At 43.0% G+C, this 20,647-nt stretch overlaps 1 protein-coding gene across 7 annotated transcripts in view; it reads left to right on the top strand.

Annotated features, from left to right (window-relative positions):
• adamts9 (ADAM metallopeptidase with thrombospondin type 1 motif, 9) overlaps positions 1-20,647 on the top strand; it is a 53,974-nt gene that overhangs the window by 11,438 nt on the left and 21,889 nt on the right. For all 7 annotated transcript variants that reach the window (XM_046075132.1, XM_046075131.1, XM_046075129.1 and 4 more), the window contains 23 exons: positions 832-997; positions 2,859-3,196; positions 3,888-3,971; positions 4,072-4,196; positions 4,454-4,494; positions 4,630-4,735; positions 5,957-6,103; positions 6,808-6,949; positions 7,524-7,628; positions 8,686-8,831; positions 9,175-9,356; positions 9,459-9,595; positions 10,511-10,628; positions 10,831-10,926; positions 12,053-12,219; positions 12,422-12,551; positions 13,618-13,744; positions 13,862-14,072; positions 14,182-14,346; positions 14,984-15,145; positions 16,549-16,668; positions 18,531-18,638; positions 18,720-18,887. In XM_046075132.1, the coding sequence (XP_045931088.1) occupies positions 3,119-3,196; positions 3,888-3,971; positions 4,072-4,196; positions 4,454-4,494; positions 4,630-4,735; positions 5,957-6,103; positions 6,808-6,949; positions 7,524-7,628; positions 8,686-8,831; positions 9,175-9,356; positions 9,459-9,595; positions 10,511-10,628; positions 10,831-10,926; positions 12,053-12,219; positions 12,422-12,551; positions 13,618-13,744; positions 13,862-14,072; positions 14,182-14,346; positions 14,984-15,145; positions 16,549-16,668; positions 18,531-18,638; positions 18,720-18,887 (2,865 nt within the window). In that variant the 5' untranslated portion in view covers positions 832-997; positions 2,859-3,118. The remainder of the gene's footprint in view (positions 1-831; positions 998-2,858; positions 3,197-3,887; positions 3,972-4,071; positions 4,197-4,453; positions 4,495-4,629; positions 4,736-5,956; positions 6,104-6,807; positions 6,950-7,523; positions 7,629-8,685; positions 8,832-9,174; positions 9,357-9,458; positions 9,596-10,510; positions 10,629-10,830; positions 10,927-12,052; positions 12,220-12,421; positions 12,552-13,617; positions 13,745-13,861; positions 14,073-14,181; positions 14,347-14,983; positions 15,146-16,548; positions 16,669-18,530; positions 18,639-18,719; positions 18,888-20,647) is intronic.

Here is a 20,647-nt window from a genome sequence, read left to right as displayed (position 1 = left end):
CTAAAATAATACAGGGAGATTCTCTTTTGCGTTGCCAACTCTCCAGGTCAATCAAAGTGCAGCTCCAAGCCCAATAATGGGAATAGTGTCTTCTTCAAGGAAATGTAAGCAGGAAGCATCTTCCTGTGCCCCCTTGCTGAAGAACAGCCCACCCTGCTGCAAATGTTTGCACATGCAGGAGAATTTAATGTTTTTCTAATGATCATTTTTTGTCATACTTTATTACCAGGGATTATAAATATGATTTGTGCCAAAAATAATTGTGCTCAACTTTTGTCAGCCCCCACGGCTGACCATGATGATTCTCCACAAACAATGAGCAACAAGTGAAATGTGCTTGGGTTGGCATGTACCTTATCTGGAAAGTCACAGACCTCCAAGTTAGCCAGTCACATTAAACGTGCCATGTGAAATACATATAACAAGGCTTTCAGCATGCTTGCCAAGAACATACAGTCTCACTGTTTTCCTGATAAGCATCACAGGCACTATTATCCTTTTTTCTGCTGTTTTGGTACCATTCTTACATGCATGCAAATTCACTTATTTCATAATTTTATCAAAGCCCTCGGGTGTTGGCATTGCTTATTTTCTCTAATGAATGGTAAATTAGCCACATTCCACTGTAGCTTGCTATAAATGTTTTCATTAGAGTGGTATGGCGGCTCACTGATTTACAATTTTTTTTAAACTATATATTCCCCTTGGTCCTGTCTGTGTAGATTTTGCAAGTCCTCCCCATGTTATGTTGTTACTGTAAAGGAATATTCATTTACAGAAAATGGATGAATGGATGGAGACTAACTACTATGCATTTTTTCTGCTATCCAGCTTGGCACTTTCAGGTCTCCAGAAGGGGAGTATTTTGTGGAACCCCTACACAGCTATCAAGGAGAACACTATGAAGAGGAACACACAAAACCTCATATTGTATACAAGAAGAGCCCACCCAAGAAACAACAGACATCTGAGGAGAACTCAGCATGTGACACTTCAGGTATGGTGTATTGCATGATGGTATACATGCATGCAAATACTGTGCGACACTGAGGTGCTCTAGCCAATCATCTTCTTTAAATATCTGCTCCAGTTGAACCGTCACTAAGTGTTCTCTTTCTAACTAAACTGCACACTGTTGCATCTATGGAGGGACTTCCCAGGGGATATATGTGTATGTGGTTGGTTCCTGTGCATGTAAGTTCTTGCAAGTGTTTTCATGGCATACACGTGGCTTGCGAGTAGAGAAATTACTCTTTGTATGTGCATGCATTATGTTACCTTTAATTTGGTTCCCACACATGTAAGCAGTAATCATTGCACTACCCCCAAAGTCTCCACTATCACAGGAACTGATTATGTAATAGCAACTAATCTATTACACTAATCATTGCATGGTACTGTAGAATCATATGTAGCTTATCTAGTTAAAACAAGAAAAACCTTTGAGTGTGTCTGGATATGGATGAAGGTTTTGAAAGGATGCCAGATTTTATTACTGTAAAATTACAGAAAAATGGAAAATAAAAATAATGAAGTCTTAAAAGGAAATATTATAATTGATTAAATAATATTAAATTGTTAACCATTCAATTGTTTTGTTTATAATTGTAATATGGTAATAGAATGGCACTATGTGATTTGGACATTTTTTCCATTAGTCGGCTCCAAATAGAAGACGGGATTAAAGTGATATATGGTGTGAAACTATCTCGGGTCACATATCATGTCACAGCCTGCACAGTGCATCGCCTGCAGCTACATTACAGTAGTGTGGAAGCTTTCCAACTCTCACACAGGAAAACTCATTTGGAAGTTCACTCTTGTATCATCCCATCTCAGTTTACTGGCTGAACTTCCTGTTGACTCTTGCACTTCCTCTGCCTCTTTGATAAGAAAGTTGGGTAGACCCACTGCCATGCACATGCAGTGTAAATTGTATAATAGCAAAGTCATGCCAACTTGAAACTGTCAAATAATCACAACTAAGAAAATAAATCTTAAAAATAAATATTTTTTCTTTGTGCAGATATTTGGTTTCACTCTGTACCAAAATATTTGTGTGTGTGTGTGTGTGTGTGTGTGTGAGAGAGAGAGAGAGAGAGAGAGAAAGAGAGTGATATCATAGCCTGAAGGAACATACATTTGACTAAAAGCCATTTTGGCCAAGACTGATTCATCCTTACAACAAAGTTCCATTGTTACCTTGTAAGTCTTGAAGTTTTTTGATCAGAGACATAAATAATGTATACTGAAAGTAGATCCACTAATGTGGTATTGTCCAGCTCACTGTTAGTGTGTGTTTAGGTGGTGACGCATTGCTGGTGGTCCAGAAAGGGTGATCTGCATGTGATGAGAAAACAAAAAAAAAGACTGGCACTCAGCAGTTTTGTTGCCATGTCATGATTAAAATCAGACTTAATTCCTCTCAGTGTTGAGACGTTTTGATGCCCAGTTTTTGAACTGCCTTCTTTTGGTGTGTCTGCCGGCAGTTTGTGCTCCAGTTTTCCTTATGGCTGGGTGCCAGGTTTACCTAGCCTGAACTCTTTGCCCTTCTCTCTCCCCTCTCCTGAAAAAGGAGGGAGAGAGAAATAAAAGGCCTTCCAGGCAGTGTTCATTTGTCAACCCACTCTTTGAGCAACAATAAGCAGCAACATAGTTGAACAAAACCCACTTCCAGGCAGCCAACTCACCTCATGTATCTCCACCTTTAAAGACCACAAGTTCAGCTATATTGTACAAATTGTCACAACAAACTTTGATTCATACGTTGTCTGTTTCTCTAACCGAATGTGTTTCCCGTCATCCCTCCATCTTTGTATATTTACACATGCTCCATTCCTTCTGACTTCTCTCTATAGGACACAAACACAGACATAAGAGACACAAGCTTAAGAGAAGGCCAGTAGCTGGGGTGACCACTGTGCCCGATGCAGCCCCTGTGGTAGGTGCTGGTATATTCAATGATGTGGCGTCACTGAGTGCCGGCCTGGCCAGAGATGCTTTGCTCAGATCAGAGAGCGGCAGTGCTAGCGCTAGACCATCAAATGATAGCAGTGGTGACTCAGGACCTCACAGGAGATCAAAGCGCTTCCTCTCCTACCCGCGCTTTGTTGAAGTCATGCTGGTGGCCGACAGCAAAATGGTGGAGCATCATGGCAGCAACCTACAGCACTACATACTCACATTGATGTCCATAGTAAGTTCTGCTCTGTCACATGGCTTCATTGCTTCTAGCAGAGAATGTTTGGTCAGTGGAGGTGTTTGGCTGAGAAAAGCAAGTGTGTTTATGCGTCTGTATACTTATATTATATATATGGACAGAAAGCAGCTACACATGTGCACCAAATGTATGTACCTGTTCTGCTGTGCTGTTCGTGCTGCAAGTCAGTCAGCCAGCCTTCAGAGGAGGGCCGTGGGAGGGAAAAGGGCAGCATAGGGCAGGGGTAAACACCACTTTCAAACGGCCAGGGGGAAGAGAGGGCAGCTTGAGGTAGAGCCTGCCTGACAGCTTTGATGAATGTTAAAAATAAGCTCAGGTATGTCACATAGGCCGCATACTCTCGGGCACTTCAAATACAAACTTCTGCAGGCGCCTGGGGCCGACAGACCTCAGGGGGGAGGCTAAGATGACCTATATTCTGTTTTTGGCAAGGGCTGCCTTCTCCACAGGGGCTCAGGCTATTATCAACTTGATCTTCCAATCAACTAAATTCCGCTGTACTTGCCTGAAACTGCAGGAAGGCAGTCCACGATAGAGTTACCAGTAAATATACTGTGTCAAATTTCAGCTGGGTTACATTAAATAAAATATTGTAACCTACTGATCCTAATATTAAAACTAGTCTTCAAAATGTGTTTTGAGTTTATGTTTTGTTTCCCTCATTCAGGTGTCTTCCATCTACAAAGACCCCAGCATTGGCAACCTGATTAACATTGTGATTGTAAAGTTAGTCATAATAAACAACGAGCTGGTAAGACCGCTTCGATCTCCATACTTTCAGCCTTTCAGCAAGTATGTGGTGTACATACTTATCAATGAAATGATACCTTTGGTTATTTCTCAATTCTCAGGATGGTCCAGTCATTTCATTTAATGCACAGACCACTTTAAAGAACTTCTGCATTTGGCAGCAGAGCCAGAACATCCTGGATGATAACCACCATTCCCATCACGACACTGCCATCCTAATCACCAGGTGCAAGACAATGACCAAATGATCAAGTTCCTTGCTGCATACAGTATATGCTTTGAACAGGTTTTTAGGGCTTTCGAACAACCAAATAACATTGTAATAAGTATATGGAGAATCAGTTGCATCAAATGGGATCCAGATTCATGATGAATGGAATTGCAGTTTATAAATCAACCTAAATAAGGAGGATCCCCTGAAGGTTGGGGGGAATGTTCTTCTGTGCCCTTGACCATGACCTATTATGTGTGTCTGCACCACAGGCAGGACATCTGCAGAGCAAGGGACAAGTGTGATACCTTAGGTAAGTGGATTTACTACTATAAACTACATCTGTACGTCACATGTTCATGATGGTATGATCATGATGGCAAATTATAAAGGTTGTTACTGAAGGTTGTTAAAACTAAAGTGAGCCTCTTCTTTTCTTGTTTTCAAGGACTTGCAGAGTTGGGGACGGTGTGTGATCCGTACAGGAGCTGCAGCATCAGCGAGGACAACGGACTTAGCACTGCATTCACCATCGCCCATGAACTTGGTCATGTGTAAGCACATCACTGACTATTCACCTCAAGTACTGTCATCACTCGTAGTTTGTGAACATTTTGGCTGCAGTGAGGCATTGGTAGAGCTTCAAAAGTCTTTCTAGGAATCCCCACATGCCTGACCAGCAGATGGAGATCAAGGAATCTTGCATATTTGGACACAACAGCCGTACATTCCTTTTGGTTTCCAAGTATTTTCTGATTCTTTTTGTGTGTTTCTGATCACATCTTTTAATTTTTACCCGACTTTCATCTTGAGAGGGAAGATAAAAGAGTGTGCGAGTCTGCAAATTGGATTCTCAGAATTTAAGGGAAAAACATTGGTTATTGACCACTAGCCTTCAGCAGACTCTGCATTGTCCAAAGTCCTGAGTCAGACAGAGCTTGGGGAGGGGAAGGGAGGGGGTTAGCTTTCTACAGTGGAGACTGTTACAGACCATCTCCAACAAATGCTCCTTCTCACCACCAAACAAAAGGTGGGATTGTTTAATTCCACGTTTATCCGCCTCAAGTGGTGACAACATACTTGACGGCAGCTTAGCCCCAGAGCTCAGTGTTATATGGTACCTGTCAGGTGGGGAGCTGAGTAGCTCAGAGGGCCGGCTGCGAGCAGTGTGGTGCTGTACCTGTCTACCACCAACCAGGATCTTATTGTTCGCAATGCAGGAGCTGGAATGTTTCTCACTGCTCTGATTTTCACATCTACATTTTTTCTGCTATGTCCGTTGCCCAGTATTCATGTCATTTAAAGCATTCAATGTTGTGCTGGTTTCTCCCCACAGATAAGAAATACAAATGCATTATTTTCAACTGCAACCTGTGAATGGGTTTCCCAAAAAACAATAACACAATGACAGCGGAAATACAGAATCAATGTTTAGATTTATAACATGTGGCGGAACAAATGAAACTCACTGAAGCGCAAAGAAAAACAATTTTTTAATTGGAGTCTTGTCTTTGTTGCTTTGAGAAGCACTTTTTAAAAAGTCCCAGCCAGAAGCAATTTAGAAGCAATTTAGAAGCATTCATCACCATAATACTGGCTGTTGTCACATTTATCTCAGCCAACAGTGGTCTTACAGTTCTGTGTGACATAAACTACAGGTAACAGATCTATTACTAGATAAGGGAAAGAAAGAAATCTTTCGGTTCGCTGTACTTCCCTTGTTACTATAATATTTTTTATAATACCTGGACTTGTTTTTCTGTTTACTCTGCCAGGTTCAACATGCCTCATGACGACAGTAACAAGTGCAAGGAGGACGGAGTCAAGATTCAGCAACATGTGATGGCTCCCACACTTAACTACAACACAAACCCTTGGATGTGGTCTAAGTGTAGCAGGAAGTACATCACCGAGTTCCTCGAGTATGTCATTCTCTTTTTTTGTTCCAAACATGCATGGGGATTAGATCATGTAGATTATGTTTTTCTGCTGTTAAGGAAGAAAACCTCTGAACAACTCAAACAGCCTGAAATGAAATAGGATATGCAAAGTAGTAAAGTCCAGTAAAAATAACTACACTTTAACTGAGCTCTGGCCAAATATCCTCTTAAAGATGCTGTATTTATGAAACTGAATCTCAGAGATTTCAGAAGTATGTTTCTTAAACACATAAACACACACAGAGTGCTGTGTATTCATACTATATGCAGTTTCCCCCACTTTTGGCAGCAACAGACATATTTTTAGGCTTAAACGCAAATAAACTGTCATCGTTTATTAGGTCTGTTGCAGCCTCTGGTCTCCTCTCTTCCAAAGGCTCCTCACCCCACTGAGAAAGACCAGGGAACTCCTACTCTAGTAAAGAGTAATGGGATAGTATCTGGTATTCCATACCCATAACTATCCAAAGTTCTCCCTGCATCCCCCACCTCCAGATATCACCAACACTTACTACGTATAGCTGACTGAATATAAACAGATATCTGTCAAGACACTGAGAAAGCTGTTTTGTGTATGTACAGGTAAAAATGACCTCTCCGGGTGTACTGAGTGTGTTTTCTGTCTGTTTGTGTCTCTTGTTTTCCCCTTTTTTCCTTTAAGTCGTTTTATTTTTATTTCTTAATAGCACAGGATATGGTGAGTGCTTGCTCGATGAGCCCGTTTCTAGGCCTTACAGTCTGTCGCAGCAGCTGCCTGGACGGATATACAACGTCAATAAACAGTGTGAATTGATATTTGGGCCGGGAACTCAGGTGTGCCCTTATATGGTAAGTGGAGTCGGTGTGCAAATCTAAATTGTTATGGTGCACATGTAGGTCTCTGACGGAAGCCTCTTGTGTTATGATCATGTGCAGCAAAGGTTCCCAGCTGAAATTTTAAGCCTTTAACGTATACTGATAGTTTTCTCTGATATACAAGCAAACTAAAACCAGTTGAATCTCAGCACCTGTAAATTCTGTTGAAAACTCCGTAAAACATGAATGTGAGGAAAGGTGGAATCAGGACATTAAACCATCCAGCTGCTGTCTAATAATCTGTTTTACAATCATTACTAAAGTAATTTCTCCAAAATATGTGTGACATACTTAAGCACTGTTTGATAGTTTTCTTATCAAATGTTTTCACCACAGACAGAAAGTGCATTAGGGCTTACTGTATGGTGTCACCTTCTGGCATAATTATGTGCAATAAATTGGATGTCTGCCTATTGGTGTCCATATTTAAAATAGTTGTCTATAGTGATGTTATTTAATGTGACATTTATGTGCCGTATATTCTAATGGTCTCAACTTTTTTTTTTTCGTGTGTGTGTGTGTGTGTGTGCGTGTGTGTGTTTCTCAGACCCAGTGTCGGCGGTTGTGGTGCACCAGTCCAGAGGGTGCCCAGCGGGGCTGCAGGACCCAGCACATGCCGTGGGCAGACGGCACTGACTGCTCCCCTGGAAAGGTAAGTGTCATGTGGAAACAAAGGCGGATGCTTAGAGAAAGGAAAAAGTGAAGGAGGAAGACTTTTTTTTGTCAGTTAAAAAGTTTCAGGAGCAAGAAGTAAGAAAATTAACCTTTTGTTCGTTTGGGATGAACGTGTAAAGGGGAAACATGTGAACACACCATGGGTTTGCTACGTTTTTATCCGTTACATTATGGTTTAATACTCATATTGTTCTGTGTTTTGAGCTGACAATCCTCACCACATTTCCTTGTTTTGAACTTGTAACTTTTTCACTGACTCATGACCATAAAATTGTTCACAGGCCATCATCTCCTCAATCTTCTCCTTTATACAGAGCGCAAAAATGACAAAAGAAAACACATTTCCAAAAAAGCTCTAGTAATTGAACATGGCTGGCATGTAAGTAGGTGGTGTGAAGTTGTAAATGATGGAGGTTTCTCTGTCTTAGTGTAGCTTTTAATTAGGATTTTCTCACTAACCCCTCGCTTCCTGCCACTAAGACTGAGAGAACATGAAAGCAACATGAAGTCCAAAGACGCAAAGATCCACACACACACACACACACACACACACACACACACACACTCACACATTTTGAAACCTTTTCATGTTTACACCAACTTCTCATCCCATGCCATGCCAGAGTGCAACAGACTAAATACTTAAGCTGGAGTCTGTTTGTTGAACAGTGTAAGATTATCCTCCTGTTATGGGCTGAGATATATTTATTGACTATGTGCGTGACGTTTCCTTGTCTTCTGTCCAGCCAGACCTGGCCATGAAATGTCTTTTTCGGTTTGTCTTTTTTCCATTTGCTTCACTGTATAATTTCTCCCAGATTAGCATCAAAGCACAAGAGAGCAGATAGATGTGTTGCCAGTTCGATGGATAAGATTTCATGTGCTCACTCTGTCTGTTCCTCTCTCTTTTTGATTTTTTTCTCTCTTCCTCTTATTTTTTTTTTCACTCGCTCACCCCATTCTCTTCCTCTCCCGTATTCTTTGCTCTCTTCATTCATCTGACATGTCTCTTTTCTGTTTCTCACTCATTGTAGCACTGCAAACACGGCCTGTGTATAGCAAAAGAGCATGACGCCACACCTGTGGAAGGGGCATGGGGAGTTTGGAGTCCTTTTGGTACCTGTTCACGGACATGCGGCGGGGGCATCAAGATTGCCGTGCGCGAATGCAACCGACCCGTGTGAGCATTCTCTCTCTTTGTAGTCATGCATGCCTAGTGGACCATGTCTCCATCCTAGCTGCCAAAGTCAGTGTTGCATAGATCAAGCCTCCTGAAGGGAATTCTTTCCATAGCTAGTGTTCATTAAGACAGACCCTCTGATGGCTGATCTTACTGGGTTGTTTCCTGGTAAATAAAGAAATCAATTTTGATGTTGCCTTTCATCCTGGTTTAATAGATTAACAGATTGAGAGCAATGCCAATGGCATATGCACGGTGTGTGATGGTGGCCATCTGTGGAGGAAAGATGTTTTCTGAATCAGATCAGTGATTGGTCCGTTCACTTCCTCAATCTTGCTTCCAGGCCCAGAAATGGAGGAATGTATTGTGTGGGACGCCGAATGAAGTTTCGTTCCTGTAACTCTGAGCCCTGCTCCAAGCAGAAGAAGGACTTCAGGGAGGAGCAATGTGCGGCTTTCGATGGCAGGCACTTCAACATCAACGGTCTACCTCCTAATGTTCGCTGGGTGCCCAAGTACAGCGGAAGTGAGAATCCTTTTTTTCTCCAGTCATAATAGACATAATGTAACTTTGATATTGACACCAATTGGTGTTAATTGTTTGTCTTTGTCTTGCCTCCTCTGTCAGTCCTGATGAAGGACAGGTGTAAGCTGTTCTGCAGGGTGGCCGGCAGCACAGCTTACTATCAGCTCAGGGACAGGGTCATTGATGGCACGCCATGCGGACCCGATACCAACGACATCTGTGTCCAGGGCCTGTGCAGGGTGAGGTTCCTAACTCTTATTCGTTTAGGACACTCGGCTGCATGTTTCAAATGCTTATGTGAAATCATAACTATGGGTTCTAATGGTGACCATTCCTGCACTGTGTGTGGAGTGGATATAATAATTTCTATTTCTTTTCATTTTTATTTCTTTAATATTTCTTTAGACAATATTTTCAAAGATCACTTCAATCCTTTGCCAAACCAAACTGTGTTTGTTGCCTCAAACCCGTGACAGATAGAGTTTTAGTTTGAAAGCTTGATCACTAACATACCATAAACATCAATATACTTCTTGAAAGAGGCAGTGGGTTTCTCTGTGTACACTCTAAACCACACACACAGTGTTTTGGTTAGATTGTGGTTCAGTGACTTGCCTTCCTGGCCTTGGCAAGTGGATTTCGATCCATGCTGTGGCACTAAAGCTAAGCTCTTCATTCTTTATAGAAAATCAAGCATGTCTCTCGCTACAGCCAATTGCAAGCTGAGCAGCTTGTGCAATTTCCAGTGTGGTTTCTTGAAGGAAATTTCTTCAGATGGGTGTCAGTGACATGGCTATAACTCAATAAGTTCTGATTGAACTATTTCAAGGGTCACTCAGTCTGAATCTTTCTTTCATAATCAGTGTTGAACATTTGCGAAGTAACTGGAATTAAAGACGTTAGCTAAAGACGTTTTCTTTTAAAAAATCAGAAATCAGACTTCACTGTCGGCTTCACAGTCATATAATGTTGTCTGCACATCTTTCTCTTCTTTCTCACCTTTATGTTCCATCCGATCTTCTCCCTTGCTCTTCAAACTTCTTATCCACTCTCCCTCCTTTTGTCCCTTTCCTATTACTACCATTTATATGACTCCTGGCATTTCCTTTTTTATTTTTAATTTATCCCCTCCCTTCTATCTCTTTACTGAGCAGCAAGCGGGCTGTGACCACGTATTGAACTCTAAAGCAAGGAGGGACAAGTGTGGCGTGTGCGGAGGTGACAACTCTTCCTGCAAAACTGTGGCAGGCACCTTCAACATCGTCCGCTATGGTGAGCTACAGCCTCTTTATTATCTTGTCATTTCACTTTCAGCAAATAAGAATAACAGCCGCTGTTGTTATTCTCTTCAACACATTTTTACATACGTGCTCAGTCTTCAGATTGAATAGCACTAAGAGTGGGGTTCACCTGTTGACGTAGGCATAAACTCAGTACACTAATGATCTAAACCCACGACTCATGCCATTTGCAGGTTACAATGAAGTAGTGCGAATACCCAGTGGTGCTACAAATATAGATGTGCGACAACACAGCTACTCAGGGAAACCGGAGGATGACAACTACCTCGGTAAGACATCTGGCATTTCATTGAAAAGAAAGCACTGGTAATACTTTCATTGTTTTTCCTCATATCCAATACTGTAAATACTGTTTCCAACCATATCTTGAGCAATGCGCTGTTGAAAGCATCTCTGCCTGCATGTTTATGTGGATGACAGTGTTCAGCTTTTAGTGTTATGTCATGTACTGCAAACTTTAGGAGTTGGCATATAGTGTGCATGCTTACACATTAATGAGCCAGAATTAGGCCTGTGGGTATCATTCCAACAAGGTCAGTTGGTTTATAAGCATTTGTGTGTGTGTCTCTGTGTGTGTGTGCAAGTGTGTGTTTTCTCTGGTTCTGTAAATGTGTGTCTTTCTGTACCATATGCCTGCCTGTCAGTCTGGATATGGCTGCTTTGTCAGCTATTAGTGTGCATGTCTTGTTGGCACAAGTGTGCTAATATATGAGTTCAGATAGCCCTCTGGCTACCATTCTATCAAGGTCAACAAGTGTATGTCTGCATATCGGTGTGTGTGTGTTTGCTTGATGATATGCCGCCATGAAAACTTCTGAACAAACAAACTTCAGCTGTCACCCGTGATCGTGTATGTGTGTGTGTATTTCTATGTATTAGTGCATGGGCATAGTCATTAGGGGCCCAACGTGGAGACGAATTTGCCGGAATGAGGGCCGCTCTCCACGGTCATATTAGTGTAATGTGTGAAATGGCGAGGAAAGTAAAGGCAGGAAATTAGCTCCATAATCGCATTAGAGTGAATGAGTGCAGCAGACTGGCTGTTGAACAGAACAGGACACCCCTTGATGGGACTTCTCCAGGAACAGAGGATTATTTTACCCCAATAAGGCTTTACTGCTGCCTACTACATCAGCCTTACTGTAAATGAAAATGAGCCATAGTGTTGCTAAGCTACCCTGTCACATATAGAAAGTACCCTAACTCTAACCCTACTTTAGCTAGTTAGACCAATCATTTTCACACAGAATTTCATAATTTTAAATTTTTTCTGCAGTTGTTTTGTAGTTAGTTGGCTCTTACATTGAATACTGCTCATTCTGGCTCTCTGTTTCAGTGGGATTGAGCACAGTAAGTGACTTAACAACAGTAATGTTGTTTTCTGTCCCCCTGCAGCCATATCAAATAGCCGTGGAGAGTTCCTGCTTAACGGAGAGTTTGTGGTCAGCATGTTCAAAAGGGAAATCAAAGTAGGAAACGCTGTCATCGAGTACAGTGGCTCTGACCACGTCATTGAGAGAATCAACTGTACTGACCGCATCGAGGAGGAGATTATTGTCCAGGTAAAATCCTTATCGTGATGCGTTTGTTTGCTTCGCAGGAGATGCAAAGCTAGATATTTTGCATGCACAAGCTAAAAAGCTTCCACAGACTTCACCACAAGAAAAGAAACTTTGGGGTATGTGGGCAATCCATTATGTTAAAAACCCATTATAAGTATGAACAGTATTATAATGCATATCACATTGCCTGCATTTTCACCAGGTGCTATCTGTGGGCAACCTTTACAACCCAGATGTCAGGTACTCCTTTAACATCCCCATAGAGGACAAACCGCAGCAATTCTTCTGGGATGCCTATGGGCCCTGGCAGGAGTGCAGCCGCCTGTGCCAAGGTGAGGGGGAGGCACAAGGGGTCGGCGCAGTGAGGTGATGGGAGTGGTCAGTGATAAATGGTGTGGTGACAGTAAAGATGGAACATGGAAGGAATGGAGAGAGGAGATGTGGGAACCACTGAGGCAGAGGCATAGGAGAGAGAGGATTGTCTGGCTAAACTTGACAAGTTCCTGCCAGACATATAGGTTTGGAACAAGTGATTAAAGTTCGACCTCATAGTATGCTGTGGCAGATTAGCTTCTTTGGCATGACTCTGGATATGACTCGGAGTATGTGGGCGTGCAGAGGCGGATTGCAGGTAAACTCGAAAACCTGTTATGTGTTTTGACTCAAACACTTTGTCTGAGAATTTCTTTTTTCCACTTCTTGACACTGCCCTGCTTGAACAACCAACAGTAAATTCCAAAGACAAACCAATGAGTTCACACAGCAGGATAAACAGCAAACATGCAATGCCCTCAGCACCTTTTGGATTTTCCAATTTATAGCGCTTTTCTGGCAGTATGGGGCACACTAAGCTCTCATAGCACTAAGCTGCAAAACTTGGTAACATGAGGTACTGATAGAGAATCTATTTCCCGGAGCCACATGAGGCTTAAATCTCTCTCCCCTACTGTACAGTTGGTGCACTGTGATTCAGTGCTGGGATGTCAACACAAGAGAAGGTGAAGCACACACACACTGCTGCTGGTATTCATTACAACGCTACGATGATCTATTTTGTACATGAGCAAGCTGTTCCGTTGACCCAGATAAGTACTTGCAGGGTCTTACAGAAGCTGAGGTCAGGCAGTGAAAGGTAGTGGAGTTTCATTTGAGGATAAAGTTTTGAAAAAGAGATTGCAACTCAAGTCATGAATTATTGCATACTCCTCTGTGTCTTTCTCATAAAAGAATAATATACATAAATAAGTTACCTTTTTTAAACCTAAGTATACAGCACATTTTCTTAAATATCTGTACTTGTAACGTGGAGGTAACATTACAAACTTACTGTCATGGGTACCGAACTCTTGCTTGGTATATGGTGCTTTAGAATTTATTAAGAGAATTTTGATTTTTTAGGAGAGCGCAAGCGGAAGATTCTCTGTAGCAGAGAGTCAGACAGGGTGGTGGTGTCAGACCAAAGGTGTCACGGTACAGCTAGACCGGCCGTCATCACTGAGCCCTGCAACACTGAATGTGAACTCAGGTTTGTATTATCAGTTGAGCCAACCTTTACTAGCTAAATGAACCAGTCAACTCTTTCTTTACTTGGTCATTACTTGGAAAATACTGACAAGGATTTGCCCTTTCACCTTTGATGCAGGTGGCATGTGGCTCGTAAGAGTGAGTGCACGGCCCAGTGCGGCCTTGGATATCGTACCCTGGAAATATATTGTGCCAAAATCAGCCGTGCAGATGGCAAGACCCAGAAGGTTGATGATCGCTACTGTAGTGGTCAGCGCAAACCTGATGATAAGGAAGGCTGCCATGGAGACTGTAACCCCGGTGGCTGGGAGTACTCGCCTTGGTCAGAGGTAAGATTGTTGTGTTTGTGTGTGAGCATAATCCAGATGTTTGTCAAGGTTTATCAGGGGCTGTGTATATGTGTTTACACTTGTTGATGTTCAAACATTTGTCCTGCAGTGCTCCAAGAGCTGTGGTGGGGGCACCCGCCGTCGAGGGGCAGTGTGTCGAAAGGCAGCCGAGGCCGGCAGTGATGAGAGCAAATGCAGTCAAAGGGACAAGCTGACCGCCCAACCCTGCAATGATTTCCTGTGTCCACAATGGAAGACCGGTGACTGGTCTGAGGTCAGTTCTGCCATTATTGTATTCTCTTTGACCAGTCTGATATTTACTGCTCACATATAGTGGTCCATATAAAGGAAGCAAATGAGGAGATGATGGCATATGCACTGAATGTTTAATTTAAAATCTCTTAGCTGGGTGTCGTCAATGTAAAGAGAAACAGACTCAGTATAAATACCGTTATTTTAAGCCAGCAGTGATCTCGGTCAAATGCAAAATCCTAGTGTTGATTGTGCATGACTCAACTTTGGGAGAGTTGACCAGTCCTCTCCTTCCACTATAGTGAGTGTTGGGAAATCACTGATTGCAGGGTAAGATCGTAAATAACTGCTGTACAGTTTACACTTTGCAGAGCGAGGAGCTTGCAAAGATTTGGGCTGCATTCCAGGAATATTTCAGATCTCCCATGTGGTTCTGCTAAACACCTACACTGCACTGTATACATACACACTGTACTCGCACATAAATAAACACTCTTGCCCTGTCTTTTGGTCCCTTCCAACTGCCATTTGTTTTGTAATCCTCATATCCCGCTCTCCACAACACCAAGTGATCTTCCTCTGATATGAACAACAACCGGTGCTCGTGTAATATGCTGTATATGTATCTAGCTCTAAAACCTGAAATATTGTCCTTTCAGTGCCTCGTGACGTGCGGGAAAGGCTATAAGCACCGTCAGACTTGGTGTCAGTTTGGTGAGGACCGTTTAGATGACCGCTTTTGTGGCTCAGCAAAACCTGAGTCTGTGCAGACATGCCAGCAGCAGGAGTGTGCCTCTTGGCAGGTTGGACCCTGGGGACAAGTGAGTGTTAACAATAGTGTATATTATGCACCATACTTTGTTGTCAAAAATTGTGGGGAAAGAGGGTGGGTACTGATGCAGTGGGAAAGATGATAACTCTGTTTGGTCTATGATTGGAAAGTTCACTTTCATAAGCCATATTGGGTGCTCTTTACAATACTGTATTGTACAGCTGTGATTGATATAATTCTTCATATCAGAACATGAAGTGGTGTTTTTTCGAATGCATTTAAGAGACTATTGTGGGTATCATGATCTGCAGCCACTCTTCTTTATATATAGGTAATATCTACCCCTCATTATTATTTATATATTACCTCTATACATATGTACATTACCCTGCACATGCACTGTGGTTGGTTGCTAATCTACATTGTTGTCTCAGCACTTGTTGCAATGACAGTTAAGTTAATGTAATACTGGGAGGTGATGGCACAGATGCCTTTCGTGTGAGAGACCTGGGTTCAATCCCCCACTGTGACACATTCGCCACTGTGTCGCTGAGCAAGACACTTCATCCGTAGTTACTCCAGAGATGTGACCTCTGACATATAGCATTTGTAAGTTGCTTTGGACAGAAGCGTCAGTTAAATGAATAAATGTAAATGTAGAAGCAGCACAGAGGTTGATGTCTACAACTAATTTTGCTTCTCTGATGAATTCTCTCCAGATGTAAACCAAGGGGAGAACACAGATAAACTAAGCTCATCATTTAGCACTGTCCCCTTTTCTCTCGTCTGTTTAGATACAGAGCACATCCTGCCAAAATAAATATACAAAATCTATGGAAGATCTGGGTAGGCATGTTTGTCTGCAAAACATTATATAGGGTTATGCATACATTATATAGTGTGTGTGTGAGCAGGCTCGGTCTCATTTGTGTGTGTGTACAGAGAACTGAAAACCCAAAAATGTGAGATATTTTCGTGCCCCCCTCTCCCCCATCAGAGGATGTGCGCACGTTAAAGTATATTTGAAGTTGTTTAATGAAGCGTGGTCAAACGGTAGTTGAAGTTGCCGCCATAGAAGTTTGACCCTGTTTCATTGGTGGCAGTGAGGCAGAAGAGAGTGTGGGCTGGTACCCTCTGACTTGGCTATAGCTGAAAAAAAGTAAGGCAAGTGCAATGTATATAAGCAAAGGTTGTTTTTGATCTTTGATCTTTATCTGCTTGAAACTGAGATCTTGGGATGTTTGTCAGGGGAGTGGAGGGGTAAAAGAAGGCTTTTTATTTGCTATGCCTGGTTTACAGTTTTTTGATTTGTTCGTGTGTGGGAGTTGCTTTGTTGGCTCAGATGAATTATCTGTTTTTTGCTTGCCTTCCTCGCCCCTTTCTGCATTTTCTCCTCAGCTCACTGTTGCTAATGTTCCCCCACCACTCCTTTTTTTCCCTCTTTGAACCCAGTGCACTACCTCGTGTGGGCCAGGCTACCAGATGCGAGCGGTGAAGTGTGTGGTTGGCTCTTATGGGGCTGTCATGGATGACACTGAATGTAATGCTGCCACCCGACCCACTGACACCCAGGTAAGGAGGGCATTATCTTCCTTCCTTCCTTGCTTCTTTTCTCCCTATCTCTAATTAACCCTATCTTCTTCTCTCAGCTGCTCCCAATCTCTTTATCTCTTCCTCATTTGTTCCATGGTTGAGTCTCAAACTGATTCATACTGTGAGGACAGAAGGAAGCATCCACGTTCATGCACACTGACATTAAAAACACACTACAAACCCACACGTTTCTTTCCCACCTGGTCTCAATAAAGCTATGTTGTCTGATCTAGTCTGGTCTAGATCGAAAGACAGAAGGGGAAGTTATACCAGCCTCACTCTGCCCACATAGAGAGACACAACTCTCAGATAGAATCACCAAAAGAAAGCCCAAACGTTGATAACTGTTTTATTCTTCAGAATACTCTGATCTGAAGACACAGCGTCTGGCAGAAGCCATCTTTGTCTTATAAGTATTTACTCGTAGTTTGAATCTGGCCCATGCCTTAGCTTCAAAACATCCTTTAGTTGTGACAGCTGTTCTTGGACACTTGACTAAAGACCTAAGTAAATCATAATTCACAGAAATATATAATAAGTTACATTTATTGGATGTTATTCAAATTACTAATTATTAACATTAACAGCTGCGTAGTTGAAGAGTAATGCTACAGCTTCAAATATTTGGTTCTTATCTCCTCTATCCACTGGTAATACAGACTGAGAAAGTGCGATGTTGGAGAGTTTTGCTCACTCAGGTTTACATGTGGAATTGTTCACGCTGTCTAAGTGTGTGCAAATGTGTATCTGTGTCCGACATACACACAGAGACACTGAAACACCAAAGAAACCTATTTTGAGCTGAATGAGAGTTTGTTCGGTCAGCGTGGGGCGTAAACCCATTTCAGAGGGCTGAGCATGCAGGCTCAGGATGAGGCCCCCCTCTAGTCGCAGTGGCTCTTAATTCCGGTGCCTGGGCCGGCAGAGTCAGTGACCCTGAAGCAGTCGCCCCACCTCGTTGTGATTCTAACCAGCCAGCCATGAAGTGGGCCACCAGGCCGCCAGTCCCACCACCACCGGCCACCAAGCAGGCCTTAGCAAAAGAGGGACAGATAAATGGATGGAGGTCGGAGCGCAAGGAGGATGGAGGTGGATGCTTTGCTCGAGCACTTCCATGCATAGATCAGATAACGGCTGAACAGTTATGAACACTGCTTGGGCCTATTTAGTCATTTGTGAAATCCAGAAAGCTGCGGTATACAACATGATCATCATAAAATCTGTCATATTTTGTAAGTCTACATGTATAATGTCAGTGTGACAGGAAGTGTCCGTGAAGCTACTTTAAGCGCTGCCTTGAGGACTATTTGCTTCCATTAGGAGGTGGAGCGTGGAATCTGGAGCCTCCTCAGGGCCTGTACGACCCAATTAAGGCCCTCATTCCTAGAGACTGGGGGTCAGAGGGCACCAGAGGGCATGGGGGGAAAGAGAGGAAAGGGCGGAAGGTGATGGACAAGGGGGTGGATTAGGGGTGGGGTTTTCAACCACGCCAGCATGGGCATTGGAGCCCTGAATACCACTCCACTATGACCTGTTATGACAGGGATCAGGGCTTTATGCTGAGTGGCTTACTGCCACAATCCATAGTTTGAACTGACGGGGGGGGGGAGACCCTGTTAATGTTGTTTTGGTAAGGTGGGGAAAAGGGTTGATGGGAAACACACAACTACTCTCCAATGTAGCGGTGGAGGAATATAGTTTAAGTTGTTAATGACTGTCCCATGTCAGAGGAGCTATCTCTGATATTCGTGGTATTTTGTGGTCAGGGACAGATGTTGTTACAGTATATTCATTTTGTTAATCACTGCATGAATGGGTGTATGTGTCCTCCCTTTCCACAGGACTGTGAACTGGCCCAGTGTCCCAGCAGCCACCCTGTTCCCCCAGGGACCAAAGTCCCCTCCCACCAGGGCCACAAAACCCAGTGGCGTTTTGGTTCCTGGACCCAGGTTAGTTGTCCTGCCACACCCTCAATCCATTTGTCTTTTTAATGGGTTTCAGCTTCTTAACCTTTCTCCTCTGCACAACAGTGTAGTGCCAGCTGTGGCAAAGGTACGCGGATGCGTTATGTGAGTTGCCGTGACAACCAGGGTGGAGTGGCAGATGAGTCGGCCTGCGCCCATCTACCAAAACCCCCTGCCAGAGAAGTGTGCTCAGTAGTGGCCTGCGGACAGTGGAAAGTGCTGGAATGGACAGTGGTAAGAAAAGCTACTATTGTCATCATTTATTCAGTGTCAAATATATGGAAATTTTGAAAAGAGTTGATTCAATAAGCATTTTCCCACAGATCTGCGTCTCATTATACTGAGAGACAATACTGCTGATTAACCTAAATTGGTTGTTGTCACTATTGCTGTCCAGATGTTGAGTCTTCCTGCAAGGTTTATTTATGCCTTTACACTCTACCTTATTTTTTACCTACACTGACAATTAGTGTCTGCACACGCTACGGAGATGTTTGTGTGAGCAAAGATGTGGAGACAGGGAGGAAGCTGAAAGGCAAGTGTGTGTCGAAGGCTGGTGGAGTGCTGGAATGAGGCTAGAGAAGGTGTGTGTGTGTGTGTGTGTGTGTGTGTGTGAGGGGGAGAGAATTGGAGTGAGGCACACATTTCTGGAGCTGGGAGATGCAAGGGGCTCCAGTGTTGTTTACAGATGTTTCTCATCAGATTCCTGGTAATACAGTACAGCCAGACTGCAGGTCTGGTCACCATATACAGGCATGTCCACATACACGCAAACACACACGCAAACACACGCGTATCACCAAACCAAAGACACTCATTGACCCCCTCTCAAAGGAAATAGTTCACCCCAAGGCCAAGATTTCAGAGGCCCCATTGGTTAGTGTGCATTCTGGTTAAAGTCGGCACTGGGATATAAAAACATTAAACTATCACACAGCCAAACACACTAGATTTACTAACCCAAAGCACTATAGCTTTCTTTATCTTACAATTGCCAGAACACTCCAATATGAGTTTTGTTATTGTTCTCTCTGTACAGCCTACAGTATGTTATCCAACAGCTTAATTTACTATCACATAACTTACGTCGGCTTACCTTCTTACAATATCTAAAATCATGTGAAATCCATAACATTGTGACAGAGCAGTGTAAACCTCTGGACAGTGTAATCACAAATCCCTGTCGAGGCTGTTGCATAAGAAAGCTAAACAGAATGTGGACTATGTTATGGGGGACTGAGACACCGTTAGTGCTTAGTGCTTGTGTTACTTTCCTAAAAAGAAAGATGTGTACTTGGGTCCATTGAGGTGATACTGCCTGTGCCGGAGCCATGGCCATTTGTTACATGCCATGTTTAACTGGAATGAGAACTGTGACAGCATCCTCGACACCAAGTCAAGACCGCTTTCAGTTGGCGTTGGACCCTCGCAAGGTTGAGCATTGTCATTGTTCTTTGTTTGCGAAATTTGTTTTGTGGCAGTTTTTTAAGGCCCAGCCAAGTAGTGGAGAGCTTCCACCTTGGTTGCGTCAACGCCTCCATATCTGAGGCAATGGGAAACAGGTCACTGAATTGGGAGTTTGTTGCTACCCCGAATTGGGAATTAGTTGCTGCCAAAGTATATTGGAATCTGTCATTCAGGCATTCTTCCAGACCATCACATGGAAAAGAAAGCTGAGCCTGAAGGTGAAGCACTCTTTCTCCAGTCAAGTGTCACCTGTGGTCAGATTTTCAATTACTTACTCAATCCCATAGATAGCAGAATTTAAAGAATGAGGGAAGACTAGTAATCATGGCAGTCACATCATAACTCCAAATGATTCTTTTCACTCGCAAGGACCACACCATCAACAGATACGTATAGATTATTTATTGATTAACAAAACAAAAAGTGTGAGGGTTGCACATGCTGGATTCTGGATCCGAGGCGTAATGGGGAAGCTATCATAGGGAAGATCCGCCATAGCACCCGGGCATGACGGACCCCCTCATAAT

Source organism: Micropterus dolomieu, linkage group LG18, assembly GCF_021292245.1.
Source record: "Micropterus dolomieu isolate WLL.071019.BEF.003 ecotype Adirondacks linkage group LG18, ASM2129224v1, whole genome shotgun sequence".
NCBI lineage: Eukaryota > Metazoa > Chordata > Actinopteri > Centrarchiformes > Centrarchidae > Micropterus > Micropterus dolomieu.
This window is presented reverse-complemented; position numbering and strand designations above follow the sequence as displayed.